Raw genomic sequence first — 27,505 nt, forward strand, 5'->3', positions numbered from 1 at the left:
AAAATTTTCAAATCGTCGGCGAAGAACAAATGGGGAACTTTCAGTTTTAAATTGACATCGTTGATGTATAAAAGAAATATCAACGATCCTAGGTGGCTGCTTTGAGGAATTCCAGATAAAGCAGAAAATTCGTCAGAATAATTATCAACAGTTTTCACTGCCAACCAAGTGAGATACAAACATAATCGACTGATAACTCTGGCACCGAATCTTAGTTTTCCAATTTGGCTATGGCGATTTCGTAGTTATTACTATTAAAGGCCGTTTTTAGTTCAAAATCAATTGCATTAGTTTGCTCAGAGTGATTATGGACAGTTATATAAAAAGTAAACCATAAAAGATTTGTCACATTTTTCTCTGAGTTGTTGTTCGATTACATTTCCACGGAACGTCATTCTCAGCTCTTCCATTTTAGGTCCGGATCTTAGAGTGACGTTTATTCGTCGCAACGAGTCGGCGTATTGAGGATAGACGAAGAGCAAGATTAAACATCTGTTACCGTATCGTTCAATACATGCTACTCCTCTATACTCATAATCTCCTCCTCCTCCATTTCAACATTTTTGTCGGAAAAAAGCGAGGCTGCCTGAACCCAGAAGTTTTTTTATGTTAAGATCTTCTATTAAATCTCACTAGTTGCGCGTCGCGGTACGCGTTGATCTACTGCATCAGAGATCCGCCAATAAGGGCAAATTACTGTTGGGGGCGCCCAGGTAACTTGGATATGATGTTTATCCGTACTGCTTTTAAGTGATAGCGACGAATAACAGCTATTACAACCATTCTCTTTAGACGCACTAGCTCTCAATGCTTTCAAGTCCATAGGAGATCCATCATTGCTGGAGGAGAGTAACACTCAGCTGTCCTTAATGTTCGAGGACTTACATATTGACTTTCCATCCTTAGACAAAGCGTGATGAACAAGATTTCTCCAATTCACTCGATTATTACCACGAAAGTACATATCGCGCTCCTCGTTTTGGCTACAGACTAGGCTCTTATATATATAGATGCGGTGAGGCAAGCAAATGTTTCTTGAAGAACGTCCAATTGATTTTCCACAGATACATAAATAGATTGCTTCTAGGAAAATGAGTTCCGATATTAAAAATGTCGTAGGGGTCAGCCCCGGTGTAGTGATTACCATTCACGCCGAGGACCCGGGTTCAAATCCCAACCCCGCAGAAGTCACGAATGACCCATGCTGATAAAGTGACTTAAATCCAAAATTTGTTGGGGGGGGGGGGGCTTAGACTACTTTGTCCATTGAATTGAACTTTTGTAGTATATCCCTATTTGCTGTACGTGTCAGGCAAGCCAAACACCATTATACAAGTGATTGTCCATTTGCCGCTACACGTTCCCAGTCAGGTATGATATGGTATGATTCAATGGTTTAACCACTGTAAATGTTTAGAGGATAACAATTTACTTTGTAATAAAAGTTGTTTCTAGCTCACTTGAGATAAATTCCGATACATTTTGATAATTGTGCTGAATTTTCTGTTCTCAAATCTATATCTATCTTTCAAATGTGGCTCATTTAATAAAAGAACACAAGCTAATTAATAACGAAAGTAGTTCATAAAAACAATTTAGATACTCATTTTAGGCTGAAAACAGAATAGAAGGATGAAATATTTTCAGCAAATAACAACTAATTGGAGAAAACTTGTCCTATATTTAATCTGCAATAGCATCATAACCTCTAGCCCCTAAGTAATAGATATTTCTATGCTTTTTAGTTTAGTAAATAGTTGGTTTTGAAGTCCTATGATTCTAATTTTGCCCTTAGCAAGAATATAGTTGAAGTTTTCTTTTAAGTTCTGTGTCGTCTCGAGATAGTATTAGCATCTAGAACGTCATTAGGACTCGTACCATTCTTGTTCAATAGTCATAGTTGCAAAATAGCCATTTTTCAGTAGCAACAACAAACAATCACTAAGCAAATCACAACCCAGAAAACAACATGAAGCATTCCTACAGTCGATCAAAAATCACATCAGAATTTTGTACATACATTTTGCAATAAGTCAGTAAGAATTTACATTTTGCATGATGAGTGAATTGGATTTTCGATACCTTCTTCTAGTATAGAATTTCAAAATTATTTCTTATCTGCATGTTTTACAGCATACAATTTTCAACTTTTTGTGGATTTCAATTTTTTCTTACATTTTTTTCACTTAAATCGCAATAAAAAACCACTAAACTGTAAATACAAACGATTGAATCCCAAAAGCAGCAATTGAAATCCTCTGTTTGCAATGCAATCATCTGATTTGATAGTCGATTTCAACTGCAAAGAATGTGACAAATCAACAATCAGCCTAAACAACTCGTTCTGTATTTGAATCCGATGAAGATTTCTTGATTTGTCACATCCGCCTGTTAAAAGCAGTTTTTATAAACTTTAACTATTAAACATTGTATTTAAAATTTCTAAACAATTTCATATATTCTATTTGTTTGTTTTATGCTTCGATTAAAACTTGCTTCCGCTAACTTTCATCAATAAAACTACTGTAAAAAATACTGCATTCAATTGTACCATAAAAACTGTCATCACGTTGAAAAAAACAAACCACGTCACAAATCCGTATCATCCGTGCCTGTGGCCAATCTGCACCCCAAATGCACGTGTTCATACTACTGGCGAATGTGCGCGGCACAAATCCTCACCACAACATCCATACCATCATCCCGCGGCTGCCAATGCAACCAAAAATTAAAAAAAAAACAACAACAAAATCTCACATATCCACTGCAAAATCCAAAACATCCAACGGGCCGAAATGCAACGACCAATCGAACTCCAACCCCCATAGAAGCCATCGCTGTTCAATGCGATCCTGGACATGGCCGCCCTCGAAAAAACGGGCGGCTCGCGGACCGGTTCGCTGAGTATTGAGAACGGCGAAGGTGTCAACTCGCAGACGCACCTGCTGTATGTGCCGGCACCGAACGGAAACCACGAGGCTGAACACGAGGGTACTCTGGCCAGCCTGGCGCGACGTACCACCATGCGCAAGCGCTCCTTCAGGTAGGTCCCTTCGGCACGTGCTACATTTTGCCAACCAATATTGTACTATCGTCTCACTTTGTTTTCTATCTAGGGCTAAATTGTCTGCCCTAGACTGCTGTAAAAATGTTGTCAAAAACAAAAATGTTATTTTTTCAAAGTTAATCTTCAACCACCATTTTAGCTACTGCATTCGATCTATATTTGTTTTCTGTTTCTTTTCTCGTTTTTTTCTCGAACCGACGATTTATCTTTAGGAACAGAAAGGTGAAGTGTCATTTCTCGCTGATAACTGGTAAAACAAGTCCGTTTGTTGCCTCCTTTTCTGTTAATCGTAATTATTTATATGCGAGAGAGTACCTGTATATGTTTTATTGAACTTGTTTAACCACCAATATAATTCCTGTTTTCGATGTGTTTGGTGTTGGTTAATTGTGTTGATACTTGTGGCGTTCCCTAATGAAGATCGCGAATGTTGTTTCACGAACCGGTTCTTATAAGTCAACTAGTACCTGATGCGATATTCGACGACTTTCTCCGATATTGGTGAAACTGTAGTAGTCTGGAACACTAGGTTCCAGAGTTTGGAGTTGTTAAACGATTAGACTAGCTATAGACACACTAACATTTGGAAAACAATTTCGGTGGAGCAGCTTTTGCCAGCTGCCTGATTGCTGCATTGTTTACTAAACGCTAGGCTGATACAATTAGCGCACAGCTGTTAACTACTGGTCAGATTTTTCGTCCCATCGCCGACGAAAATTATGAATTCTTCCGTAATGCTGTGCCATAAAAACCAATTCTAGCGATACTACAGAACCGTGTTGTAATGGGAAGCTTCACAATTGGGTATTGACTATCTCAGGGGAGGGTTGCATTGACTCTAGATATTTGTCATAATACCGAAGGTGACGTTTACAAAAAATGCTCAAAATAACAGATACAATCCGATACTTATCAAGAGTTCGATTTGGATGAAACGGTTTCAAAATTTTAAAATTTTGTTCGCATCTGAGTTCAACATACGTTATTGTAACCTCATTACCACAATCTTATATTTAATCCAGTTCTTGATAAGGACCCAATAAACAGGTTTGTTTAAGAGATGCCTATTCAGCTGTTGTTAGCTAAGACTCGTATAACACTTGGGAAGCTATTATACAATGAAAATGTTTTTTGGGGATACAGTAAAACAAAACAAGAACTTAGGGAAGTCTAGCAATCTTGTAACAGCAAAAAAAAACTTACGAGAAAACTTAAACAATACAAAAAATGAACTGAAATAGAATTCAAGTAGCATCGTAAAGTAAGTCTGAACCAAAATTATGCAAACTAAATATAAATAAAAGCTTGGGAAATTGAGATAGATTTGAGGTTAAACTGATAAAAAAGTTCATGAAGTAAAATGACGACCAACAAACCAATTCCATCCTTATACGGCTACCGTTGTAGAGTTTCTGTTTAACTACATGCCATTGCATTATGCTTCCAATGTCTCCGTTTCCATTGCATCTATCGGGATGTGCTAGCTGTCGTCGCTAACAATTCGCGGGTCATCCCTTTACTTTAATTTCAATTCAATTCCATCTACTCTTCTCAATATATTTCATTCATCATGTTGTTCAGTCTACGTTAAGAGGTAAATCTCGTACTTTGGAATACCAAGTACTCAAAGGTGTTTCCTTTGCCTCTACGTACTGATCTTTCATCAGCTTACAAACCCCTAAGGTATCTTTTTTTATTCGAAACCCTCGTTGTTTTCCACCAGCATGATGCCGACATCTCTGACGACATTGTTCTGTGCCCACTGACGACTTTCATGATGACCATGAGCCGGAACGAGCTCTTTAACTTCGTGCTTTCCCGCTTAGTAGCTAGTGTTAGGATTCAGGCTGGACATTCATAACGCAGTTTCGACGATTAAACACAAACCTGCAACACGGCCGTGGTACGATTAGTAGTCCGGTAGCCATTTGGCATGATTCTAGCTACTGCATTGATAGCCTTTGCCGTTTTCTCACTAGGGTAATCGTGTTTCATGCCCGCAACATTATTTGTCACCATTGATCTCTACCCGCATATTGAGCTTCGTAAAATTTGTAGCTCTGCCCCTGTATCTAGTTCGCGATCCTTCGATCGCCTCAAAAACCTGCATTTCCAGCGCGATTTTTTTCTTCTGCGACGTACGGTGTTGGTAGCCACGTCATACGGTCATGCGTCGAGAAAAGTAATTCCATGATAGTCTTCAATTTTTCCGGTCATTACTCACCGGATGTGGTAGGACATCATTAGACCTAAGACTCTCACCATCTTAATGTGTTACGCATCACTCCAGAGGCTGGCGTCTGCTACTCGCCAATGCTTTGTTAACTGCTCCAGACGCCATACTATGCTCTTCTCGTTGTACTACAGTTCTACGTTCTACTACTCTGGACGCTTTTTCTGACTATGATACAACTAGCCCGAAGATCGTTAAGAGTCTCGTTCCTGCCGTATTTCTTTCCATGTGTGGACTAATCACTCCGACCAGTACTATTGATATATTGTGATTTCTTTTTGCTATAACCGCTATTGAGCGAGCGATAACTGATCAGCACATTTCACCTATAAGAGTGGTTTTTACACTGTCAAAAGGCTTCATCGGAGCAATATAGAACTCAGCCCACAGAAAGGATAATAAAGGGGCCTGAGTATAAACCCATACTAAAGACACTTTGACATCGGGTGGCCTAATTCTACTAGGATTCGAGCCTACGACTCCCCACCTGCCAAAGCAGATTCGGTCACCTTGTGACTACAAAGCATTTCACCGTTAAGCGGGAGCTGGTTGTTCCTCGGCTTTAATTTTTTCAGCAGGGTTATACCCAGCTAGCATTTTCATATGTATAAAAAGGATAAAAATCAGCATTACGTACAGATATACATGCTAATAAATCGTATCTGATGCGCAAAATTGGCATATCCGTAATATTTTGGAGGCGATATACGTGATTATGAATAATTTTGAGCGTTACGACTATATAAGTATTTATATACGATAATATCCGATTAAGCACGAGTCGCTCCGTACTACTATGCAATTTTGTGCTCAAAATCGTATGTATGTCAGTTATTATCATTATATACAATAAAAAATCAACTTGGTCCCACTTTATCCAGCTTTAGTTACGATTTCGAGTTTGTTAGGAGATATTTACGATAATTTTCGTACATTGATATACGAGTTGGTGCTAGCTGGGTACAGCATGCCCTCAAATCAAAGAATCCGTCAACTCATCCGTAAACAAGATTTGTCTTCCACTGTATACCCGAAGTACCTCAAGAAAGAGTTAATTCCCAAGTAGCACAGTTACGATGCTCATAGTTGTATCAACTGATTAATGACTCAAACTAGTCATAGAAGAGTCAGCTTAACTATTTACTGTTAATAAATGTGCTAGCAAGGTTGTGAAAGGCCACTTCCAATTACACTCCTACGTTCTTGTTTTTTGTATTACCGCCGGATTCCGAAAGCTGACGCTATAGCAGAGATCCTGGTAGTCACCACGGGTATACCACTTATATACTATTCAATAGTTAATATTCAGTATCAGAGATAGACTGCTGGAAATTACCTCGATGATGGATTCGCGACTGTCAACATGAAAAGTGCTAACTGCATCTTCGTTTAGTAGCGCAACTTCCAGCTTAGTCACGGCTCTCTAGCGTTACTGTATATGCTACTCAACTTAAGTAACCATAAGTTTCTTGGTCAAATCGTTCAGATTCAGATCCTGTGGGTGCGTGACAGCTGCATTCGAAATTTATTTTGATTTTGACAACTATGCAGCTTTCGTACGAACCGAACCGAAACCACTTCTTCGAAAGGCAACTTACCTATTACTTGAATCGCATAGCCTCCAGATTGGCCTGGAGGTACGGCACCGGTCTAACAAACCGATCGTCGTATGTTCTCGCAAGGGACAGTCAATAGAATCGTAGCACTAGACCTGCAATTGTCCTGCACACTAACAGTTGGCAGCGAAGTCTGTCGAACGAGAAAGTAAAAGGCCAAATTCGTCGGAATGATAACGTCAAAACCTTGCTTATTTGCATAAAAAGCAGTTCTTACTGCTCTACCGGCTGTCCAGTTTCCGTTTCCTGCTGGCCATAGTAGTTTTACTATGACGCAATGATTGAGGTTGATCTGAGTTACCTCCTCTCTACTCGCTCTCCGTCATATTTTTATGAACGGGGCCCTTCTTCAGTAGTTTACACGCTGTTGCCCTTACTCACTTACTTAGTTGGCCCTACATCTTATGATAAGGCCTGCGTAACATAATTCCTATATATAATTCGATCCATGGCAGCTGGTCTCCAGATCTGGGGGCAATCCGGGAGGAGAAATCTGTTCTCCATACACCGTCCTCTTGCACGTCGCCAAAGATGGTTCTTAGCACCCGCCGTTCGAAAACTCCGAGTGATCACGGGCCATCTTCTAGCAGTGTTCACGTTTCATGCCCGTAGAGGACAGCTGATCTAATTAGCGTTTTGTACAATGTGCACTTTGTACGAAGGCTCAGATGGTTCGACCGCAACTGTATGTGGAGTTCCTTTGAGGCCCGACTTCCGCTGATAATAGCGCTGTTGCTACCGAACGGCGAATACCCGCCGCCAGCGTTCTAGCATTGTCCTTCACCAGCCGAATTACTGCTATGATCTATGCCAGCTTCTGTTCTGCCGTGATCTGGTGATCTGGGCATTCAACCACGGTTTTTTGGGAATGTGCTTTCACGTTGACGCCATTCTCCAGCGCCGTAGCAACAAGGTAACCGAAGACGGCCATGGCATTAACCGAAATGCAACTTCAGCAAGGTACCATCTTTGCCTATTTTCTCCTCCTCTTCAAGCAGTATGGAGCCGGGGTGACTCGTGCTGTATTAAGAACTTGTCTCCATTGTACTTGGTTTGGGCTCCTCCTCGCCAATTCGTTGAGCGTCTCGGCACGACAAATCGGCATTATTTGGTCGAACCATCTGGCACGTTGGGTCACTCTATCGCTGGTGCCAGTGGGGTCCTCGAAAAGAACAGGTTTTACTGCCAACTTTCGCCAGATGTACGATGGAAATCTCTCCAAGTCGTGCCTGGAGCCCGTGATTCATATGCCTATGTCACTCTTCACTATTCGTTTGTACTCCACCAAAACTAGTCCACATCACCTTTCGTTTTAATACGGCAAGTGCACGTATGTCTTCCGTAAACAAAATGACAGTTTCAAGTCCGTAGAGAACTACCGGTGTGGTTAGCGTTTTGTGAGGCGGCGTATAATCCTTGTTCGAAGCCTCTTACTTACATACTTACTTATGCGTCCATGTCCGCCGGTCCGGCAGAACAAAGGGATGAAATCAGAGATCTCCACTGCTGACGGTTACCCGCCATGGCCTTTACCTGTCGCCAGGACAGGTTCTCGTCTACAGCCCGGATGTCGTTGGCTAAACTCCGTCGCCATGAGCCTCTGGGTCTACCTCTTCTACGCTGTCCTTGTGGATTCCAGCCCAAGTAACACACAAAACAAGTTAGAAAATAATATTCATGGAAAGTAGTCGATTAAGAGTACTATAAACGTGCTTTGAAAACATGTGTCGTTATTATTAAGGTTTTGAGACGTTTTGTGATAACACGAATTTATTTGACAGCTCATAACAAATGAATAATGTTTGTTTTTGTCAACATGTCAACATGAAGTTTTTATTATGTCTTCATTACTAAATTTAAACTACTGGAAGAACAAGTTGTAGCTTATGCTATAATAACGTTTTAAAATGGTTTAAATTAACCTGATACATACTTCTTTCAATTGTTGTTTCATTAGACTTCAATATTTTTGCGCTTTTCTGGTAATAGAGAAGTTCTGATGTATGTAATGTTATACTATTCTATAACAAGCTGTGTTGCTTGCGAGTCGAGTGCTTCTCTGCAAACCTCGTTCACTTCTTTCCTCAAGGTGTGTCCGATCCACTTCCACCTACGTTCACGAGTTACTGCGGCTGTCGGCCGTTGATGACACCGACGATGGAGTTTCTCATTGAATGTTCAGTTATCAGGCCACCAGGCACGAATGATGTATCGCAGGCACCGGTTAATGAATACCTGCAGTTTTTGCGTTGTCTCCGCTGCGACACACCACGTTTCGCAGGCATACAGCAGTACGGATTTAACATTTGAATTAAAGATTCCGGTTTTCGTACGTAGAGTAATCTGGTTTGAGCTTCAAATGTTTCGCAGACCTGCAAAGGCACCCCTGGCCTTCCTGATCCGTGTCGCTATATCAGTCTTGGTACCACCATCGGGCGTTATCTGGTTACCAAGATATTGAAAGGCGTCTACCTGCTCAACTTGTTGTCCCGCTACTGTGAAGTTGGTGGAATTGTCGGTGTTCACTACCATAGACTTAGTTTTCGCTACATTGACTGTGAAACCTGCTGCCTGGGAGCTCTCGGAGAGGTCATCTAACTTGCTCTGCATATCGTTTCGGCGTTGTGCGAGCAAGACAATGTCGTCGGCTAGGTCGAGGTCATTTAGCTGCTCCATCGTTAGCGGATTCCAAAGCAATCCTCGATTTGGTCTGTCAATTGCTCCAACTAATATCTCATCCATAACGAAGAGAAACAGAAGCGGTGATAAAATGCCCTGTCTCACGCCAGCAGTAACCCCTTTGGGATCGGACCTTGCACGAAACCATGAAACCTTGCACGAGAACGCCTCGTCCTGAGTCTCGATGAGATGGAATAGCTTATCTGGCACTTCTCTACGCCTAAGTGCACCTCAGATGTTTTCGTGATTGAGCCGGTCGAACGCCTTTTCGAAGTCAACGAACACCAGAAAAAGAGAGTCCTGGAATTCGCTGATCTGCTTCAATATAATGCGGAGCGTTGTGACATGATCTACACATGATAGACCAGCACGGAATCCAGCTTGCTGCCGCCGGAGAGCAACGTCGCTCTTCTCCTGGATCCGGTTGAGGATTACCTTACAGAGTACTTTGAGAGTAATACAGAGCAACGTGATGCCACGCCAGTTACCGTATTCAGTTAGGTCTCCTTTCTTAGGTACTTTGACCAATATGCCGTGCATCCAATCCACCGGAAAAGTTGCGATTTCCCATATATTGCTGAAAAGCTGATGCATCATCTGGGCTGACAAAGATGGGTCAGCTTTGAGCATTTCGGCTGAAATACAGTCTATCCCTGGCGCACTATTGGATTTCAAACTCTTGATGGCTGCTACAATTTCATCCAGCGATGGTGCCTTAAAGTTGACGCGATTAATTTGACGAACTGTAGGCATCATACGCTGCTGGTTTTGTTGGTCTCTGACATTTGAAACTCGGAAGAAATGTTCAAAATGTTCAGTCCATCGTTTAAGCTGTTCTGTAGGGTCAGTCAGTAGCTGACCAGTTCTGTCCTTTAGCGGCATCTTTGTATTCATCCTGGCACCACTAAGGCGGCGAGAAATATCGTACAACAAACGGATATCACCATTGGCGGCGGCGGTTTCTCTTTGTTCGGCTAGGGAGTTAGTCCAGGCTCTTTTGTGCCGCCTACAAGCACGTTTAACAGCCCTCTCCAGTTCGGCGTATCGTTGACGGGTAGCTGTCTTAGCCGATCTGGTCCGCGCTCGCTCAATGCCGGCTTTCGCCTCTCTCCGCTCGTCGATCTTCCTCCAAGTTTCATCCGAAATCCACTCCCTCCGCCCGCTGCGCGCTTTGCCGAGGGTTTCATCACTGGTCGTGATGAAGACGTTCATGATGCCGGTCCATTGCTCTTCGACGGTTCTACCAGGTAGCAGCTCCGAGGCTCGAGATTCAAGTTGTTCGACAAAGGCCGTTTTCACCTCAGGATTCTTCAATCGACGGACATCGTAGCGGCACCCAACTTTCTCCTCCCATCGTTGGAAACGTGCGACGCGCATACGTATCTCAGCGATAACAAGATGATGGTCTTGCGGAGGAACTTCAAGGTTGAATGTGTCGTCGAATCTCCTTACTCGTACTATTGTCGGCGGTGACCAACGATCCCAAACATATCAATCATTTATTATCGCCAGATTATCGCCGTTAAAAGGCACTGTCCGTGGGAGACGAACGTGTTGGAGCCTCTTCTTACTATATATTTGGTTTTCGGCGCACTGATTTGTAAACCAATCCTCCTAGCCTCCGTGTTAAGATCTAGGAGAGCACCTTGAGCCAACGTTGATCAGTGTAATTCTACAATGATTACAGCAATTAGTCTTTAGCCGTCTGCTTTCTCGCCGGATATTTTTAAGATTGGGAGCCGGGGCGTTGTTATGGTTTGTATGCATTTCGTTTTCTCTCCTTCTATTATATCACCAATGATAAGCCTATCGAAAAACCGCTTCTATCTGTCGACCACCTCGCGCACATTTGTAAAAAGGTTTTCTTCCTCAACTCTACACATATCACCTTACCTTATTCAGCCGAGAGCCGGGTTGGCTCTTGCCGTATCAAGAATTCCTCTCCATTGTTCTCGGTCTTGGGTTACTCGTCGCCAATTCATTGCGCGTCTCGACACACGCAAATCGGCTTCAACCTGGTCGAGCCATCTAGCACGTTGAGCCCCTCTATTCCTGGTGCCGGTGGGGTTCTTGAAGAGAACGGATTTCACTACACAGTCGTCCGGCATCCTTGCGACGTGGCCGGCCCATCGTAGTCTCCCAACTTTCGCCAGGTGTACGATGGGAATCTCTATAAGCAGTGCCTGTAGCTCGTGATTCATACGTCTCCGCCACTCTCCGCTTTCCGTCTGTACTCCGCCAAAAATAGTCCGCAACACCTTTCGTTCGAAAACGGCAAGTGCACGTATGTCTTCCGTAAGCAAAGTTACTGTCTCAAGTCCGTAGAGGACTACCGGTCTGATTAGCGTTTTGTACATCGTCAGCTTTGTGCGGCGGCGTATGCTCCTTGATCGAAACGTCTTGCGAAGGGAAAAGTACACATATCGTATGACAGTGTGTATCCTTCACGAGATTGATTAAGCTTCTCATAGAACTTACGCGTGTCGTTAACCTGGACAAGTTGTTCTAGCTATATGTCCTTCTTCTGACGCTTTTCCTCCTCAGAATCTTACTCAACTCAATTCTCCTTCGTGGATACTTAGATAGTTTTTTAAGCTTTTTTCTCTCCATCGCCGCTTGCTAGGGTTCTCCATAAACCATAACCAGTCATTCGGAGTTTCTTCGCCTAGCCCCGCGGCTGGGGTCCAATTGACAGCCGAGCGTAACCTGATCCATCCGTGATCGATGGTCGAAGCACCAAGCTCCTGAGAGCAAGCTAGAGCTCCGTCTAGCAGATGCGCATGGTTCGCGGCAACTTGCGTGTAGTTCAATTGTCGAATGTTTTTGGAGGAGGACGACTTCTTCGCGAGGTAATCTTTGAGTAAAACCGGCATCGATGAGAATATGATTGATTTGGTTCAATGTTCGTTGGTCAGGTAATCTCTAGGTGATCTTCGAGAGTCGAAGCATCTTTAAAACATCTGATTAATGCATAGCTGATGTTTTAAAGTGTGAAGTGCAGGTGACACAGGAATATTGTTATCATATTGATTGGCTCATTTTAAATATTTTCTTCTCGATAACGTGAAGAACGAATTGATTCGAGTTTTCTGCACACTGAACATCACACTTAAGACTAATATTCAAAATATGTGTTCATATAGAAACCACTCCCTCACTCCCTGACAGCTCCACGAGGTTGGACATTAAAAAATATCAGAAGACATGGTTGCATAAATTGGCGCTCGCCAGTTTAGACCCCGAGACGCAGCATAGGATGCCAATCAATGCAAGTTAAAGGTTCTACTTGAATTTTCATATCCCTCAGCCTCAGCTATTTGTGTGCGGTTGCTTATTCTTTCGCGTTTTCTTCGAAGGAGACATAACTGCGCATAATTTGGAACATGCAGAAAAAATCTTTCTTTCTTCAATTTGCTGGTTTTGGTTGAATTTGCTTCACGCATTATTGAGTTTTGAAAGAACAAAAAATGGGTATCTTACTTTTATTAATAGAAAACAAGAAGATTATATACTTCTGTTTTGATGATGATGGCCACACCTCTTACTCCTCTGAAGGGGTGTGCTTTATTTTGATTAATTTTAAAAAAGGCATACTCTAATCGATCTGATTTAATAGTGCAATTCTAAGCAATTTGGTGAAATTGTCAACAAAAGTTTCAAAAAAAAACTCGAAAAATACTGTTTCATCCAAATCGAACGACATTTACTCACAGCTAAGTCTAGAAGTAGACGTTAAGAATGGGTAGAATGGATTTCAACTGGCGTCGACGTGATTTAAAAATAGAATTTGTCATACTAAAATGTCCCTTTCAGTAAGATTAGAAAATATTCAACAGGAATTCTTGCCAAATATGTTCTTCTGGTACTCTTTAAAACTATTCAACATATTTCAATGTTTCACAATTTGTCGAGTAAATACGACGATATTGTCTTCGAATCTAACAAATTTTTATTTCCATTATCAAAAATATACAAATCTAGAATAGAATAGTCCCACCTCGTGTTTCCGAATCATCTTTCTTTTGGTAGAATAGAATTTTTAGCTAAAAACATGGCGGTAAGTAACGCAAAGGTCTCCATTCTATTCGACTTTTCTCTCATCTGACACTGTTAGTAGATACTTTTTAATCGCAGAAACTCCTCAGCCCTTCGTGCATGGCCTGATCTCTGCTTGTGCATAACTACGCGCTGTACATATTGCTTTTCCTGCCTATTTCGTTGCAAGTAATGCTGTAATGCTCAACCGCATGCTCTAGTCGTGATTGTGATGCTCAAATGTAACTGTAACCAGAAATTCACAGACACTTTTCACACAGTATGTAAGGAACACTAAACGGTACATTTTCACGTATGAATCATATATTCATGGTGCATCAGCTCAGCCGATTACGACATTTCAGGCTAATATAAATATAGGACAAATTCAACGAATTCACAAAATTGACAAATTGGTTTTAGTTATTTAAGATTAAAAGGTTGATGAAAGCAGATTTTTTTGCCAAGTTCCTTAGAGTAAACATTACAAACGTTTCGATACCAAACGAAGAAACAACATATGAATCGAAAAACCATTCTTCGATTAGAAATGATTTATCTGTAGTGAAAGTAGTCTTGTCCCTAGGATTATTATTGATAGCTTTTAATAGGACGGAATCTTGGTTTAAAATAACCGAAAGCTAGTGTAGCGTATTTTAACCGATTGCCCATTGTCTTCCCGTTTCGTTTTCTCTGTTCTCTGCTTTCTCTTTCTTCGTCTGTCTCTGTTTTGTCCTTTTTTTGTCCGTCGTGTTCTCAATTATGCGGCTTTCTTACACGAAACTTGCACCGTGCGCTTCAACCCTCGCAGGAGCTACAGGATGTTTCCCGGCAGCCGTCGCTGGAATCCCTGACGGGAGCTGATGATGGTCATCTACGCCCGGGCCACGTATTCCAGAACGGGCATCGAAGGTCACCTAGTTTGAGGTTAGTGACGTTCATATCCGAACTAATAATTGTTCAAATCTATTTCTAACCTAATTTTCTAGGAGAGAATCACCGCTAGTAAGAACACCGAGCCCGAGACGGCGACATCACCATCATGATATAGGCTTCTCAGACACGGTATCGAACGTCGTCGAAATCCAAAAGGAAGAGCAGAGACGCGGTAGGCATCATTTCGGCTACGCTCACAGGCACAATCGAGGTATTTCATTAAAAATTCATACTTTAGCCCCAGTCAGGCCCAGATTGTTTCGATGTTGGTGTTGATGTTGTGAAATATCTCTAATCAATCAGAAAAAAAAACGAACAGACGACAACTGTGATTATCCCTACTAAGCTATCTATTTTGCACCACAGTTGTCGAAACTGTACCTAACTATCCTCAAGAAAATTTCAACAATATTTGCCTCTTCAAATTCTTCGTTATTTTCTTTTTGCGTTGCCGTGAGTAACTATGTAGTATTTTGTTTGAAACAAAAGTAATTACCAATTGCTATCAAATGTTCTGTTGCTCAAAATAAAACCCTCTAAGCGGCTTCTTCTTCATAGTATTTTGCATTACGTTTTCTCTAAACACTCGTGCGTGTGTGTTTTAGTCACAACTAAACAGAGATTCTTTCAACTCAGCTCCTAGAAAACAAAAAACCACCTGTTGGCAATAGTGTCAACGCGAAACCGCAACCAAACAACAACAACAGTGCAACACCACGCCGATGCGTCAACGGTAACAGACAATAAAAAACAAGCAAAATTAACAAGGTTATGAATTTTTACTTGAAATTGTCTACCTCGCACTCTCATTTTATCAGCATCACCGACCGTGCCGGTTCAATCTCTTCCACGTCTCGAACATAGCAGAATGTCTAGAGGAATTCAGTTTGTTCAGCTCGTTTATTTATATTATGCATACTTGCATACTTTATATTATGCATTATGCTACTTGCGAATTAGATCAAAGTAGTTGTGTGTCTGTGCGCTTTTGTCGGTACACGAAGCTAGGTAGTTGTTTTATAGTTTTTTAATGTTTAGAAAAAAACAGAGTTTTCAAAAATAGAGCTAGTCAACGTAGATATAAGGTAGTAAATCAAGAAAATTCTCGTAACAAATTGCCAAATTAAAATATTCTGCTGAACGATGTTATCGTAAGTTAGTGTCATCGATCAACTTTAATCAAGATCTAACGACCAAATTTGTTCCAAACGATAGCATTATTGTTGTCAACAATTTGCACTTTTGAAATCGGTGGAAGCACTTTTCAGCTACCATGCGTCTTCATTGTTTTCAGGACCGCGAACTAAGAATAAGTTCAATGAATAACCATGTGTTGTCGTCTTTCTGCATTAATGGAGGCGCGTTATAATGCATTGCTAAGGGACAGTTTCTGTGCTTCGCAAATACTCTGTAAAAGATTTTGAAATACTTCACCGGGCGCTATCTCATTTTTTTCCCTTAATTATTTATTAGCGAAATATGAATACCATGAAATATATTTTGAAATATTGATGACTAGTTTAATACCTAGTTTGGCTATGTAGTCATCGTTTTGCTGGCAAACCAATGTACCTAATATGATGATAAAAGTTCATTATTTTTTGATATTCTACATTTCGTCATGTTCCAGAAAATTTGAGTTTCTGATCAAATTTTTGTTATATAACTCGTGCTGCTTTATCTAGCTGTTGCACTTTTCACTCATCAAAACTACATTAAAGTATATTACTAGAATGCATTATAATTTTTACATTTACGCGATTACAAAGAAAACTGGGAACATATCTCACACTTAAGAAACGATTTCAGTGGACACTTGAAATTTACAAAAAAAAAATCTCAATGTAAAGGGAAACAGAAAGGCGATGCAAACCATAAACTTGCAAATAAGTATATCTAGGTTCGTGAAGGTCTCAAGTCAAATTCGGATGGACAAAAACTAAAAATACAAAGTTAAGGTTAGCCAAAACATGTCAAGCTTGAGTCGGTCTCAGGTTTGACCAAAGAAAAACGTTCCTGTTAGGTTCAGACTGGGATTTAGGTTTTGGGTATGAAACCCGACCATCTCTAGTTATGGGCTATTCCTCGCTAAATTCTTTAGCATCTCGACCCTCGCAAGTCTGATAATATCTGATCGATACACCTCGCACTTTGGACGCTACTACCTCTGACTGCGGTGAAGTACTTGAAGAGAGCAGGTTTCGCCTTACTTTCGTCCGGTATCCGGACGACGCGGCCAATTTCTAGCTTTAACGCATCGTTAAACTATCATGCTCGTCTGCCGTAGCCAGAGAGTTTAAAGATACCTAAAAATTATGTCTCTCGTTTCGATACTCATTTATCCTGCTACACTCTAAAGGGTTTTGTTAAATAAGATGCAGAATCACCCCTCGATCGATTCGAAAGGCGCATGCATTGAGCAGGCGTGTCAGTTTTTCTAGAAATCGTGCATCATCTGCCCTGGCTATTCTTGTATGATTGTATCGTATGCTGCCTTGAAACCTTTGAACGATTGTATTGTAATTGTATCATATGAATTTCTATTGTAGGAATCTCAGAGGCAAGCAAACCTTTCATTTTCCCAGGTCAGTAATTCGAAATTTCGCGAGATTTCGCTCAGCTTTATATTAAACTTCCATGTTAGGCTGTATCTCCATCCAGCCAGAGATCTTCAATACTAGGGGTGATAATTTGAACTCTCTTAGTTTGCGAAGGTGGCCAATTCGGCACCGAGTTCCGCATCCTTCTTCATATGAAGATTTAAAGGCAGCAAGCATAACATTGCCTCCATGGCTGCAGTTGGTATTGTGCGCATGGTGTTGGTCACTGACAAACATTTTTTTTTGTAGGAGAATGAACCACTGCGACCATTATTTGAGATTTATTGTGGTACACTGACAAACATGCCAGCTATTAAACTTTGGTTAGCTGTTAGCCTGCGCTGTAACCTCGTTCACCCTTGGTCACCATACAAGAGCGGCATAAGTTAGCCTAGGCCGTGCAATAGTAGTGTATGACCAAAGATCTAGTTGAGGTTTAAGTCCCTGGGTTTTGCCAAATAGTGAACTGCATACCCAGGTGGCTGGAATTGCTTTCTAGACAGCATAGTCTAGGTGAGCAATCCAGTTGAGTATATGATCCAAGATAATACCCAGATGTTTAACTTTATTGCTGAAGCTTAGTCTAACGCCATTCAGTGTAGGGGGAGTACTGTAAGAGTAGACTGAGAATATAATTTCGCATTTTTTTTAAAACATTCGTATAACTATATTCGTGGCTGATAAAAACAATTTCATACAATTTAAAAACATTCGTAGGCTTCTTCTTTACCGCAAATGTTGTTATTACTAATGGTTCGTATTTTCTACGAAAGCACATTCGTGGCTGTCTTGCATCCAAACCCATTTGTTGCACGGTTGTTATCTGGCATCGTTATCGACGAAAACGGGCAATTATGACCTGCTTGGTATGTAGTAGCTGTGGTTCTGTGGTTTGCGGCATCATCGGCTGTTCGTAAAGAAATATGACAAACGAGCTCGGTTCAATTCCCGATAAAATCAGCTTTTTTCGGAGATAAGAGATTTTGATATTTCGCTATTACTAACACCTATCGGAACATAGTGAAATCTAATATTTCTTTTTATCGTGAGCTTTTTCGTACATTCGTAAAATCCACGAATCATTTTGTAAAATGCAATAATTCGTACGAATATAGCGTTGTTCATATGTACACAACATTCAGAACTGATTTTGTGAATTTACTCCTTGGTAGAAAACAACGAAAGAAGACGTAAATCAAACGATCGTTTTCGTACTATACACCAAGTTTTATTATCAGTGTATGTCTCCTTCGTCTAGTAAATGGCATCACGACTGTTTGGTGTGGTTTATATTAAGCCCTTCTCATAAACACCACGAAGTAGTGGTATTTAGAGCTCCTTGCCGCGACTAGACAGAACTGCGTTAAGTTTACCTCTGCCAATGAGTACCCAGTTAGCACCAAATCGTACATCAATAACCGAAAATTATGGTAAATAACTCTTAATAAATTCGGAATCGTATTTAAAGTTTAATATAGTCCGCCCAAGTAAATTTCAGTCGTATATAACGATAATAGCTGACATACATACGATATTCAGCACAGAATCGTACAGCAGCACGGAGCGGGTCGGGCTTAATCGGATATTGTCGTATATAATTACTTATATCGATGAAATGCGTATGTTTATTCCTCATTCCGTATATCGCCTCCAAAATACCACGGATTTTCCAATTTTGCGCATCAAATACGATTTATTAGTGTGTATATATGCAATGCTAGTAACGTAATGCTGATAGGTATTTCCCAATGAGGCTGTGATTTCCCTGCTTGATAGCATTGCTTGAATCTAGCTCATTGTCGCCTGATGAGTTCCTTTGTAAAGGAGAACCGTCTTATTTAAACCGAAGGGAGTATTGTCGAAAGCGCCATCAATGTCAAGAAAAGCACATAGTGCCGTCTTATGGTATTGGAGCGACTTTTTAATCAGCATCACTAGGCGGTAAAGTACGATTTCCATAGATTTACCGCATTGGTAAGCATGTTGATTGCCATGCAGAGAGGAGTTCTTTAAGACTCATTTCGGATGTGATTTTCTGTGATTTTTTCCATGAACTTGAGAAGCGTTGATGTCAGACAAATTGGTCTAAAAGCTTTTGGCATGGTTCTATGTTTTTTACCTGCCTTAGGTATGAACAGCACTCTAACAGCCGGACACGCCCCAACGTAAAGCTGACACGAAAGAGGTTTATGAGCTCGGACATTAGGATACCGTCCGCTTTTTGTAAGAAGATGGGTAGTATGCCATCTGAACCTGGAGACTTCATTGGTTCAAAGGTGCCGAGTGCCTAATTGATTGAAGCCTCCGTAGAAAGTCAGCGTGCAGAACCGTGTCGTTTGTGCACGTTACGTGATGACTCCACTTGCTGCTGTTCATCGACGTCGCTTCCAGGGGTCACTGTCAAACCAGGTAAATGCGTGTTCATAAGAATCTCCAACGTTTCCCTGGTAGTATCAGCGAGAGTACCATCTTCTTTTTTTAATTCCTCTAGGCCATTATTATGGCCTATGGCTAACGCTTTTCGGAGTCACAACGCCTCAGGCTCTGGATGTTTTCGCAAAACTTAACTCTAGACTTCCTTTTGGCTGGGCGAAGCTCTGCGTTGTATTTGATGAGAGATGCCCTGTAGGCCTCCCAATTGGATGTGATCTTAGCCCTGTTGAATAGACGCCTAGCCTCCCGACGAAGGTTGTTGAGTGCTCCCCCAGGGAACGAGAGTGTGCCTCAATATCAAAAACGATATATCTATGGTCTGATAATCTAAGTTCGTCAGAGCCATGCCAGTTTTTGACCTTCTCAGCAATAGAAGTGCTGCACAGAGTGAGGTCTAGGACCTCATCTCTGATAGTATTAACAAATGTGGGGACGTTCTCTACATTGCATGCATTGACATTGTTAGCAGTTAAGCATTTAAGTAGGTGCTCACCCGTGTTATTTACATCCGTGCTGCCCCAAATCGTGTGGTGGGCGTTGGCTTCGCAGCCGATCAGGAACGGCACGTTGATGGTCCTGCAGTACAGCGAGTCGCTGTCGAGAGTGTAGATTTATTCCAGCTGTTCCTCCTTCGTTCGACTAATTGCGTTGCTCCATTGGTTACAGCTTTGTAGGGCAGTCAGTGCCTAGAAGTTTAGAATTTTTCATTTTGTTCTCCATAAAAAGTTCCACGAGTTGAGGGGAAGGAAAGGTCCACCACACCAGAGCCCCTCATGATGCGGTAAGGGCAGGTTATTGTGAAGGGCGCCTTGGTATTGCACAGGATCCGTTTGCGGCTGAGTATTTATAGAACTTACTTTATAGCCATGAATAGCAGCAATTAAAAGCATTCTCCTTTTAAGGAGATCTAAAAAGAACCCTCTGCTTTGGTTCTCAGTATTTTTAGGTTCATTGGAACATTGCCTTTGCAGTAGACAGAATTTGAGATTCTCAACTTTTTACCGATGGCACGATGCGATGGCGATGTGACAGATTCTGATTTTCGATTTACTTGTTTAGAACTTTTTCACAAACGAGCTGTTCTTTCAAAGGCATTTTGCATATCTTTGCGCACCTGATAAAAAAACTGACACAGTATAAACAATGGCACTTTCTCCATACAAATTTTCAATTGATTTTACCCAACGGTTCGAAAGCTACAGCAATTTGAGTGTGTTGCAATTTCACCGTGGACACCCTTTATTCAGCCGTTTACTTAGTAAAGCAGTATTAGTATGATTTGTTTCGTAAACTAATTTTTTTCTAATTTTTAAAGTGGTTTCAACCCAGAGGGTCATTCACCACTAATTATACTAAACTCTTATTCGTGCAAATTTAACATGTTTCATGCAATAATAAAAATTCAAATACCTACTAGATAAATTACTTCGAATGTCCAGTATTGCAACTAATTGCTTTACAATATTTGATAGTTCCTGCCTTATTATTAGTGTTCTCAGAGAATGATGCGAATTTCATAGCGGGGAACATGATTTCTAAAAGACAATCGAGACTGCACTTGAAATTTGCAGAAATTTTTGTCTTTTCGAGATATAATCAGGATATATTATAAAGTAAATTTACAATAATTCTGATACAATGTTACAGCTAGCTTTTGCTTCAATGCCATGATGAGTAAAATTACTTATATTTACTGATAGTTATCAGTAACGTGATGGATATTACCGATAGTTATCAGTAACGATTTTTATTGATAGTTCCCATCCCGACTATAAATGATAATAACAGTGATAGTACAACTAATAATCAATCATTTATCATCCAAATAAAACCAATTTAAGAATAGCTAGATATTAGAGAGCATGTAGTCCACTTCTAGTTTCCAAAACTAAACATAACCGATAAGCGTGAATTACTCCGTGTAAGAATTTTTCTTTCAAATTCTGCGCGACTCCAAACCGGCTCATTCACTCAATACAGTACACACGTTATACATATACTAAATATTACCGAATACTTGTTCCACTTAGGTGCCTCCTCTCTCACAATATAGTATAGTAGTTTTGCAAAACAAACAAAAAAAAACAGCACCCAAACTGTTGCAACAATAGTTTTAGTGTAAATAATTTATAGTGTTTTCACCGATAAAGCTAGATATTATTAGACTAGTCACCATATTGATTGCCATCGATCCCGTAGTACCCATTTCATTTCTTCACCACTGGCCACGGTGAGAGTCGCATTGTTTCTCTCTTTCCAGCAACGATTTTATTCGTTCCCAACGACTGTTCTTCATCCTGCTAGAGGATTCGCTATCAAGTTTTGCGCTAGTTTTGTGTTGTCCTCCCTTGTTTGGTTTAACTTTAAGAACGTTGACCATTGAAATGATAGCTGCTGAGTTGTTTCAAATTATGCTTGATTTTCAGATTAGTATTTGTTTTCTTTGTTGAGATGCAACATCTTTCGGCTTTTTTAGCTTTTCTGGAGTTTTTATTGCTCTGCTATAGATCTAAATTTGTTCACATAGCCGTATACTCGTATGTCAACAGTTTCCAATTGTTCGAATCCGAAGCGAGATTGAACGCGAGGGACACATTGCCGACACCGGTGTGCTATATCTGTCTCTCCAGCTTCCTGTGTCTCTCCGCATCTGTTCTTGTGCTATTATCCATTCTTCTTCAATATAGGTTCCTGGTCAGCATCAACCAGCCCCGCCCGTTCGCCATCACCCAGTCGTTTTGGTGTACATAGTAGTGCCCAGCATCGTAGTAGAAAAGATCGTCCCAAAAACCATCCGGCCCACCAAACGTACGACACGACGATCCTCTGCGAGCGGTCTCGATCGCCGAGTCCTGCCAGTTTGCTCCAAGAGCTGCGGGACCGGGATCATGCGCGGCGGAAGTATAGGAATGGAATGGGTACTGGAATGTTTCTTTTCGTTCTTTCTTTTCAGTCTACAATCCTCTCGTTTTCACGTCCTTCTTGTTTGTACTCCGAGCTCATTTCCTTTTCATCTCAATTCATATTGTTGTCGTTAGGCTCTTCGAGCTCTTCTCCTATTCACTGTTCTACCGATTGTCCAATAAACACTCGTCTTGCGTGTTCTTGCGTTAAACATCACAATTTACTGTGAATTTACAAGCAGACTGAACTTAAAACAGTCATTTCCCAAATGTCATTGCATGTCCCCAACACGAAAACCCTATATGTACAGTTCATCACCATCTTCAAACCAACAACTTTGTATCTGTCGACACTGTGTGAATAGTAAAATAATGAATAAAACAGCGTTTGTGTGCTAACTTTATATGGTTTCAAAATTCAGTGAGCAAATCTCTCACAGTATGTTACTTTTGCAATTCCAAACCGTCTGCAGGTCCACCAGGACACGTACAACACAGTTATCCCGTGCTGGTAACTCGAAGGCAGGGCCAGGGTCGAAGATTGCCACCAACACCGTGCAAACCATCGACGCTGCAGCTAAAACAAACCAACATTAACTTTCCCAAGCTGAATGCTAGCCCAACTCACGTAAGTTATATCTCCAAATATTTTAACATTTTTAGATTATTCCATAACCTCAACCTTGACTTGATTCTAGACATTGCACTCAACTCACACGACGCCACACAGTGTTCACTCAATGCCTCAACCGCGGGAGTTCCTGCGGGAACGGGAGCGAGATCGCGACCGGGATCTGTACTATCGAGAGCGTGACCGGGAACGAGATCGGGAGCGTTATCGCACTAGCCGCGAGCGGGATTCGCGCGATTCTCGGGACTACGGTCAGGTGCATTACGAGTTCCGGGATCGCGAACGGGAGCTGTACGAACGCGAACGGGAGATTGAGCGGGAATTCGAACGAGAGTACGAGCGGTAAGTTGATTGGGTCGCGGAAAATGTTTTTTTGGGTCAAAACAAAAATCATTCGCATTAATAAATGAACATGACCTTCACATATAAAACTATTCCATTATGTATGTGTCGTTTTATCGCTACATTAACTGGGTAAATTGACTAGGTCATTTTTGTGGGAAAAATAATGTTGAAAATTACTAACGGGCTTGGAAGAGGTAGTCATCTCTTACAAGAAATACCGAATCATTTACAAAGTGGGATGATTATCATTTTACTGGAATTTAACACACACAGAAATCTTTGAACAATTAAGCCATGGGTAAAACAGTGGTTTATTGACATCGCGATATCCTTTTATATCAAACATCGGTGTTGGGACGATATCACAAAATTACGATGTTGAACCGATAACCGATATTTTAATATAAAAGCCTTTTCATTTGTAAATAAAAACTTGGTCGTGGTTAACCAAACATGGAGTCTTTTGCATTCAAATGATGTGGGTATCCGTTCACTCTTTTAGGATCAATCACTTCGATGGGTCCAAAGCTGACAATGCAATAAATAATCTTTGAACAATTATTTTTATCAGAGTCTTTTGCTGCTTCGTCGTAATTGCATATTCCCGATCTATCCAATAGAAATTATTACAAATATCCACGGTTTTCGATAACAGACAATGTAAAATTAGTTATTCCCTAATATTTTGGTTTGTTGGCTGTCATACGCGACCGATAAAGTGAGCTGGGATCTATTTAGATGCTTTTTTCATTAAAGAATTCCTAGCAGCCAAATTTCCTAGCTTTTTTCGTGCGACAAAGAAAAAATGTAGATTAATCGTTTCCATTTCCGTCACGCTGAATTTCAATAAAATGCTTATAATAATCGCTATTTAGTGAAATTAAAATGGACGGATTGGAAGGTAAATGTGTTTGAGTCAAATCAGCGCAAGAACTTTTGGGTTACTCGTTAAATCCATCCAAGAAATGATGAAAATTGAAGTGGTTTTCCTTACTACGACGGGAATTGGCAGTGAACCCTACGTCCGTTCGCGGCGGTTGTACAGATTTTGAAGGTTTTGCATGAATAACGTTTCTTAATGTCAAAGATTTCCACATGCCAATATTCAGAGTGCCGCAAATTGTCAGTGTGCTCAGAAAAATGAAATTTGTGCAAAACGGAACAAGCACATACTTTTAGAACGTAATGTAACGTAATCTAAATAGTACTACACTATATTTATTCAAAATAATATTTTTATACGTGCCCAATGGGCAGTTCAAACTTTTGACACCTCAATGATTTTAGTTGGCGAGGGTAAAATTTTTTACAGTAAATAGTGAAGACGTCACTATTGTCGACAATCGATAAGATTCTGAGAGCGTATATCGAAAATTTTATCGATATAAAGTCTGCGTCATTATATCACCTTTATAAGTTTTATCGTTATCATCCTAACCCAAAAAATACAAGCCGTTCGAGAGATAGTCGTACCAAAGTTATGCTAAATGATTTGCTGATTAATATCACTGACAATATTTGACTTTTTTCAACGTATGCACAGCATGTACATTGCGACGAAGGCTCGGCGCGGCATCCCTGAAACAAATAAATAAATCTGACTTTCTTTTACTTTCGCTTCATACATGAAGCGACTTGTTTCATTTATTGAACAAAACGTTTCAACCAATCTTCAGTTGAAGCCAGGGATGGTTCGATCACTTTAACTGAATTTTGATTCATTAGAGAGTACCGCCTCAGCCGAGCCAAATTTGACAAAGTGATGTATGAGACATTTGTAAAACTGGTTATTATCAATAATTTTGCTGAACAAAAAATTTTGCTGTATCTTTTATAGTTACAGCGCTACAATGCTAGTAACTCTTTAGTGACTAAATGAACGTTCATTTAGTTACTAAAGCGGTACTAGCATTGTAGAACTGTAACTACAAAAGATACAGCAAAATTTTGTTCAGCAAAATTGTAGATAATAACTTATTCTACAAATGTTCAATACTTCATTTCAACAAATTTTGCTCGGTTGAGACGGTACTGTCAAATAAATCAAAATTGAGTCAAAGTGATCGAACCATCCTTGGTTGGAGCTAGTGACTGTTTCAAGTGACGACGACTGAAAATCAGGCACGATTTGTCGAAGTTGACTAAGTTACTAGGCATTACATTGAGGAAGTATTACCCAATTCTATTCATTTACATTCAAAGTTACTAGAATTGTAGCTCTCATGCAACGCACTAAGAAGTTAATTGATTCTTCAATTACTGAATTTGTGCTAACGTAAGAACTGATAGGTATTTTAAGCAAATAGGACGTCGGTCACGGCCTGTAAATACATCCTACTAACGATGTATAACTCTGATGCGACATAAATCATTATGGCAGCTGAACGATCATCCCCAAATATCGCCCTTTGTCACATCGAACAACGTACGAGTTAAGATCAACTCAGTCTCGGTGCAGCACTTTGGCTGATTTCTCAGTTCCAGATCACTCACATTGACAATTCTGCTGAGCTGCTTATGTTTTTAGCATTACTATTAGCATATGAGGTAGCATACATCGGAGATGGTTATATAAACGCACAGATTTGCTGAAGATTGTGCCTGTGTGTTGCTCCTTTCATAATAACCTGTAGCGGCATGTTGAACAGACCATCACGTTGATAAAGTCGCCTGCGAGGTTAGAATGGCCATGATTTTACGATCGATGGTATCATCCCCAACTTTGATATCAATGAAATAACTGTGCGTTGAATTCTGTATTCATGGACTTTTTGGAGGATCTGCCGCAGCGTGAATATTTGATTCTTTACTGACCGTCCTTCAGCGAACCCGCAAGAGCACTTTCCACATTCTGATGAGTGCCACTGTGCATCTTTGCCACCAATGCAACGTTTACCTCATCTATAACCCATTAATATTTCTGCAGATTTTAAGTTATAGGGTTAATTACATGCAAAATGGCAAGAATCAAAAAAGCTGATTTTATAAATGATAGGATGTCAACAGTTCAATATATATGAGTAGCTTACTGCGTCTACACGTCAGAACAGAACAGTTCATGGTGCAGACGATTCCCGTGCCGAGTTATAGCTATCCCTGAGATTAAACTCTTGGATTCTCCTATAAGAATCCTGCTTCTATAAGCAAAGTATTCTGTGCGAATCCTGTGCAGAATTTCTTCACACGATTCCAATGTGAGGAGTCCCAGAGACTCTGCGCGAATCTTTTTGGTTCGTCCTAGTAGAGCTGCGGTAAAAAGAACTCACCGTCTAAAAACGCCAGTACGAAGAGCACGTGCCCGCTAGTCCAGAGGAGAGGTTCGCCTGCAACGACAAACGGAGTTTCTACAAAACGGTCAGGTGCAAGAATTTTGCCACAGGTGATAGGTGCTCTCCCTGTCCTGTGTTTTAGACTGAGACCGTTAGCAGAGTTCTTCGTCGGCGAGTACCAAGCTGGTTTTCATGAGGGTCGCTTCACGATGGAACAGATATTTATCCTATGTCTAGTAACTGACGAGTTCCGGGAGTACAACTTGCAGATTCATCATATTTTTATGGATTTCAAAGCGGCATACGATTCAGTCAAACGAAATGAGCTGTGACAGTTAACGCTAGGACATGGTTTTCTCACAGAACTAGTTACGTTGATTCATGTGACGCTGGATGAGTAAAAATTATGAGTCAGAATAGCAGATGAGACCTCACGTGCTTTTTGATTTTGCGGATGACGTCGATACCACCGAAATCAAAAGTAGAGCAGAGAAAGAAGCCTTTAGGTCATTTATTGAGAAATTAACACCGCCAAAACGAAGTACATGTTGTGGAAATCCAAATGGTGTTGGTGCCTAAGCGGAACTGGTATATATTTTGGTATGCTCGTGACATGTGACAATGATGTAAGTCTCAAAATAAAACGACTAATAATTGCAGCTGCGAATTGGCCTTCATGCAGGTATTACATTTTGTAGCTGAAGTCCCGTAGCTTGCAAATTCGCATAAAACTGACGCTCTAGAGAACACTAATCCTC

At 40.7% G+C, this 27,505-nt stretch overlaps 1 protein-coding gene across 1 annotated transcript in view; it reads left to right on the forward strand.

Annotated features, from left to right (window-relative positions):
* The window catches only part of LOC128743783 (voltage-dependent calcium channel type A subunit alpha-1), a 157,847-nt gene that overhangs the window by 124,698 nt on the left and 5,644 nt on the right, over positions 1-27,505 (forward strand). Inside the window, exons 29-33 of the mRNA XM_053840449.1 lie at positions 14,442-14,557; positions 14,620-14,777; positions 22,287-22,517; positions 22,976-23,130; positions 23,201-23,475. Coding sequence (XP_053696424.1) covers positions 14,442-14,557; positions 14,620-14,777; positions 22,287-22,517; positions 22,976-23,130; positions 23,201-23,475 — 935 coding nt within the window. The remainder of the gene's footprint in view (positions 1-14,441; positions 14,558-14,619; positions 14,778-22,286; positions 22,518-22,975; positions 23,131-23,200; positions 23,476-27,505) is intronic.

This window comes from Sabethes cyaneus, chromosome 3 (assembly GCF_943734655.1).
Source record: "Sabethes cyaneus chromosome 3, idSabCyanKW18_F2, whole genome shotgun sequence".
Classification (NCBI taxonomy): Eukaryota; Metazoa; Arthropoda; class Insecta; order Diptera; family Culicidae; genus Sabethes; species Sabethes cyaneus.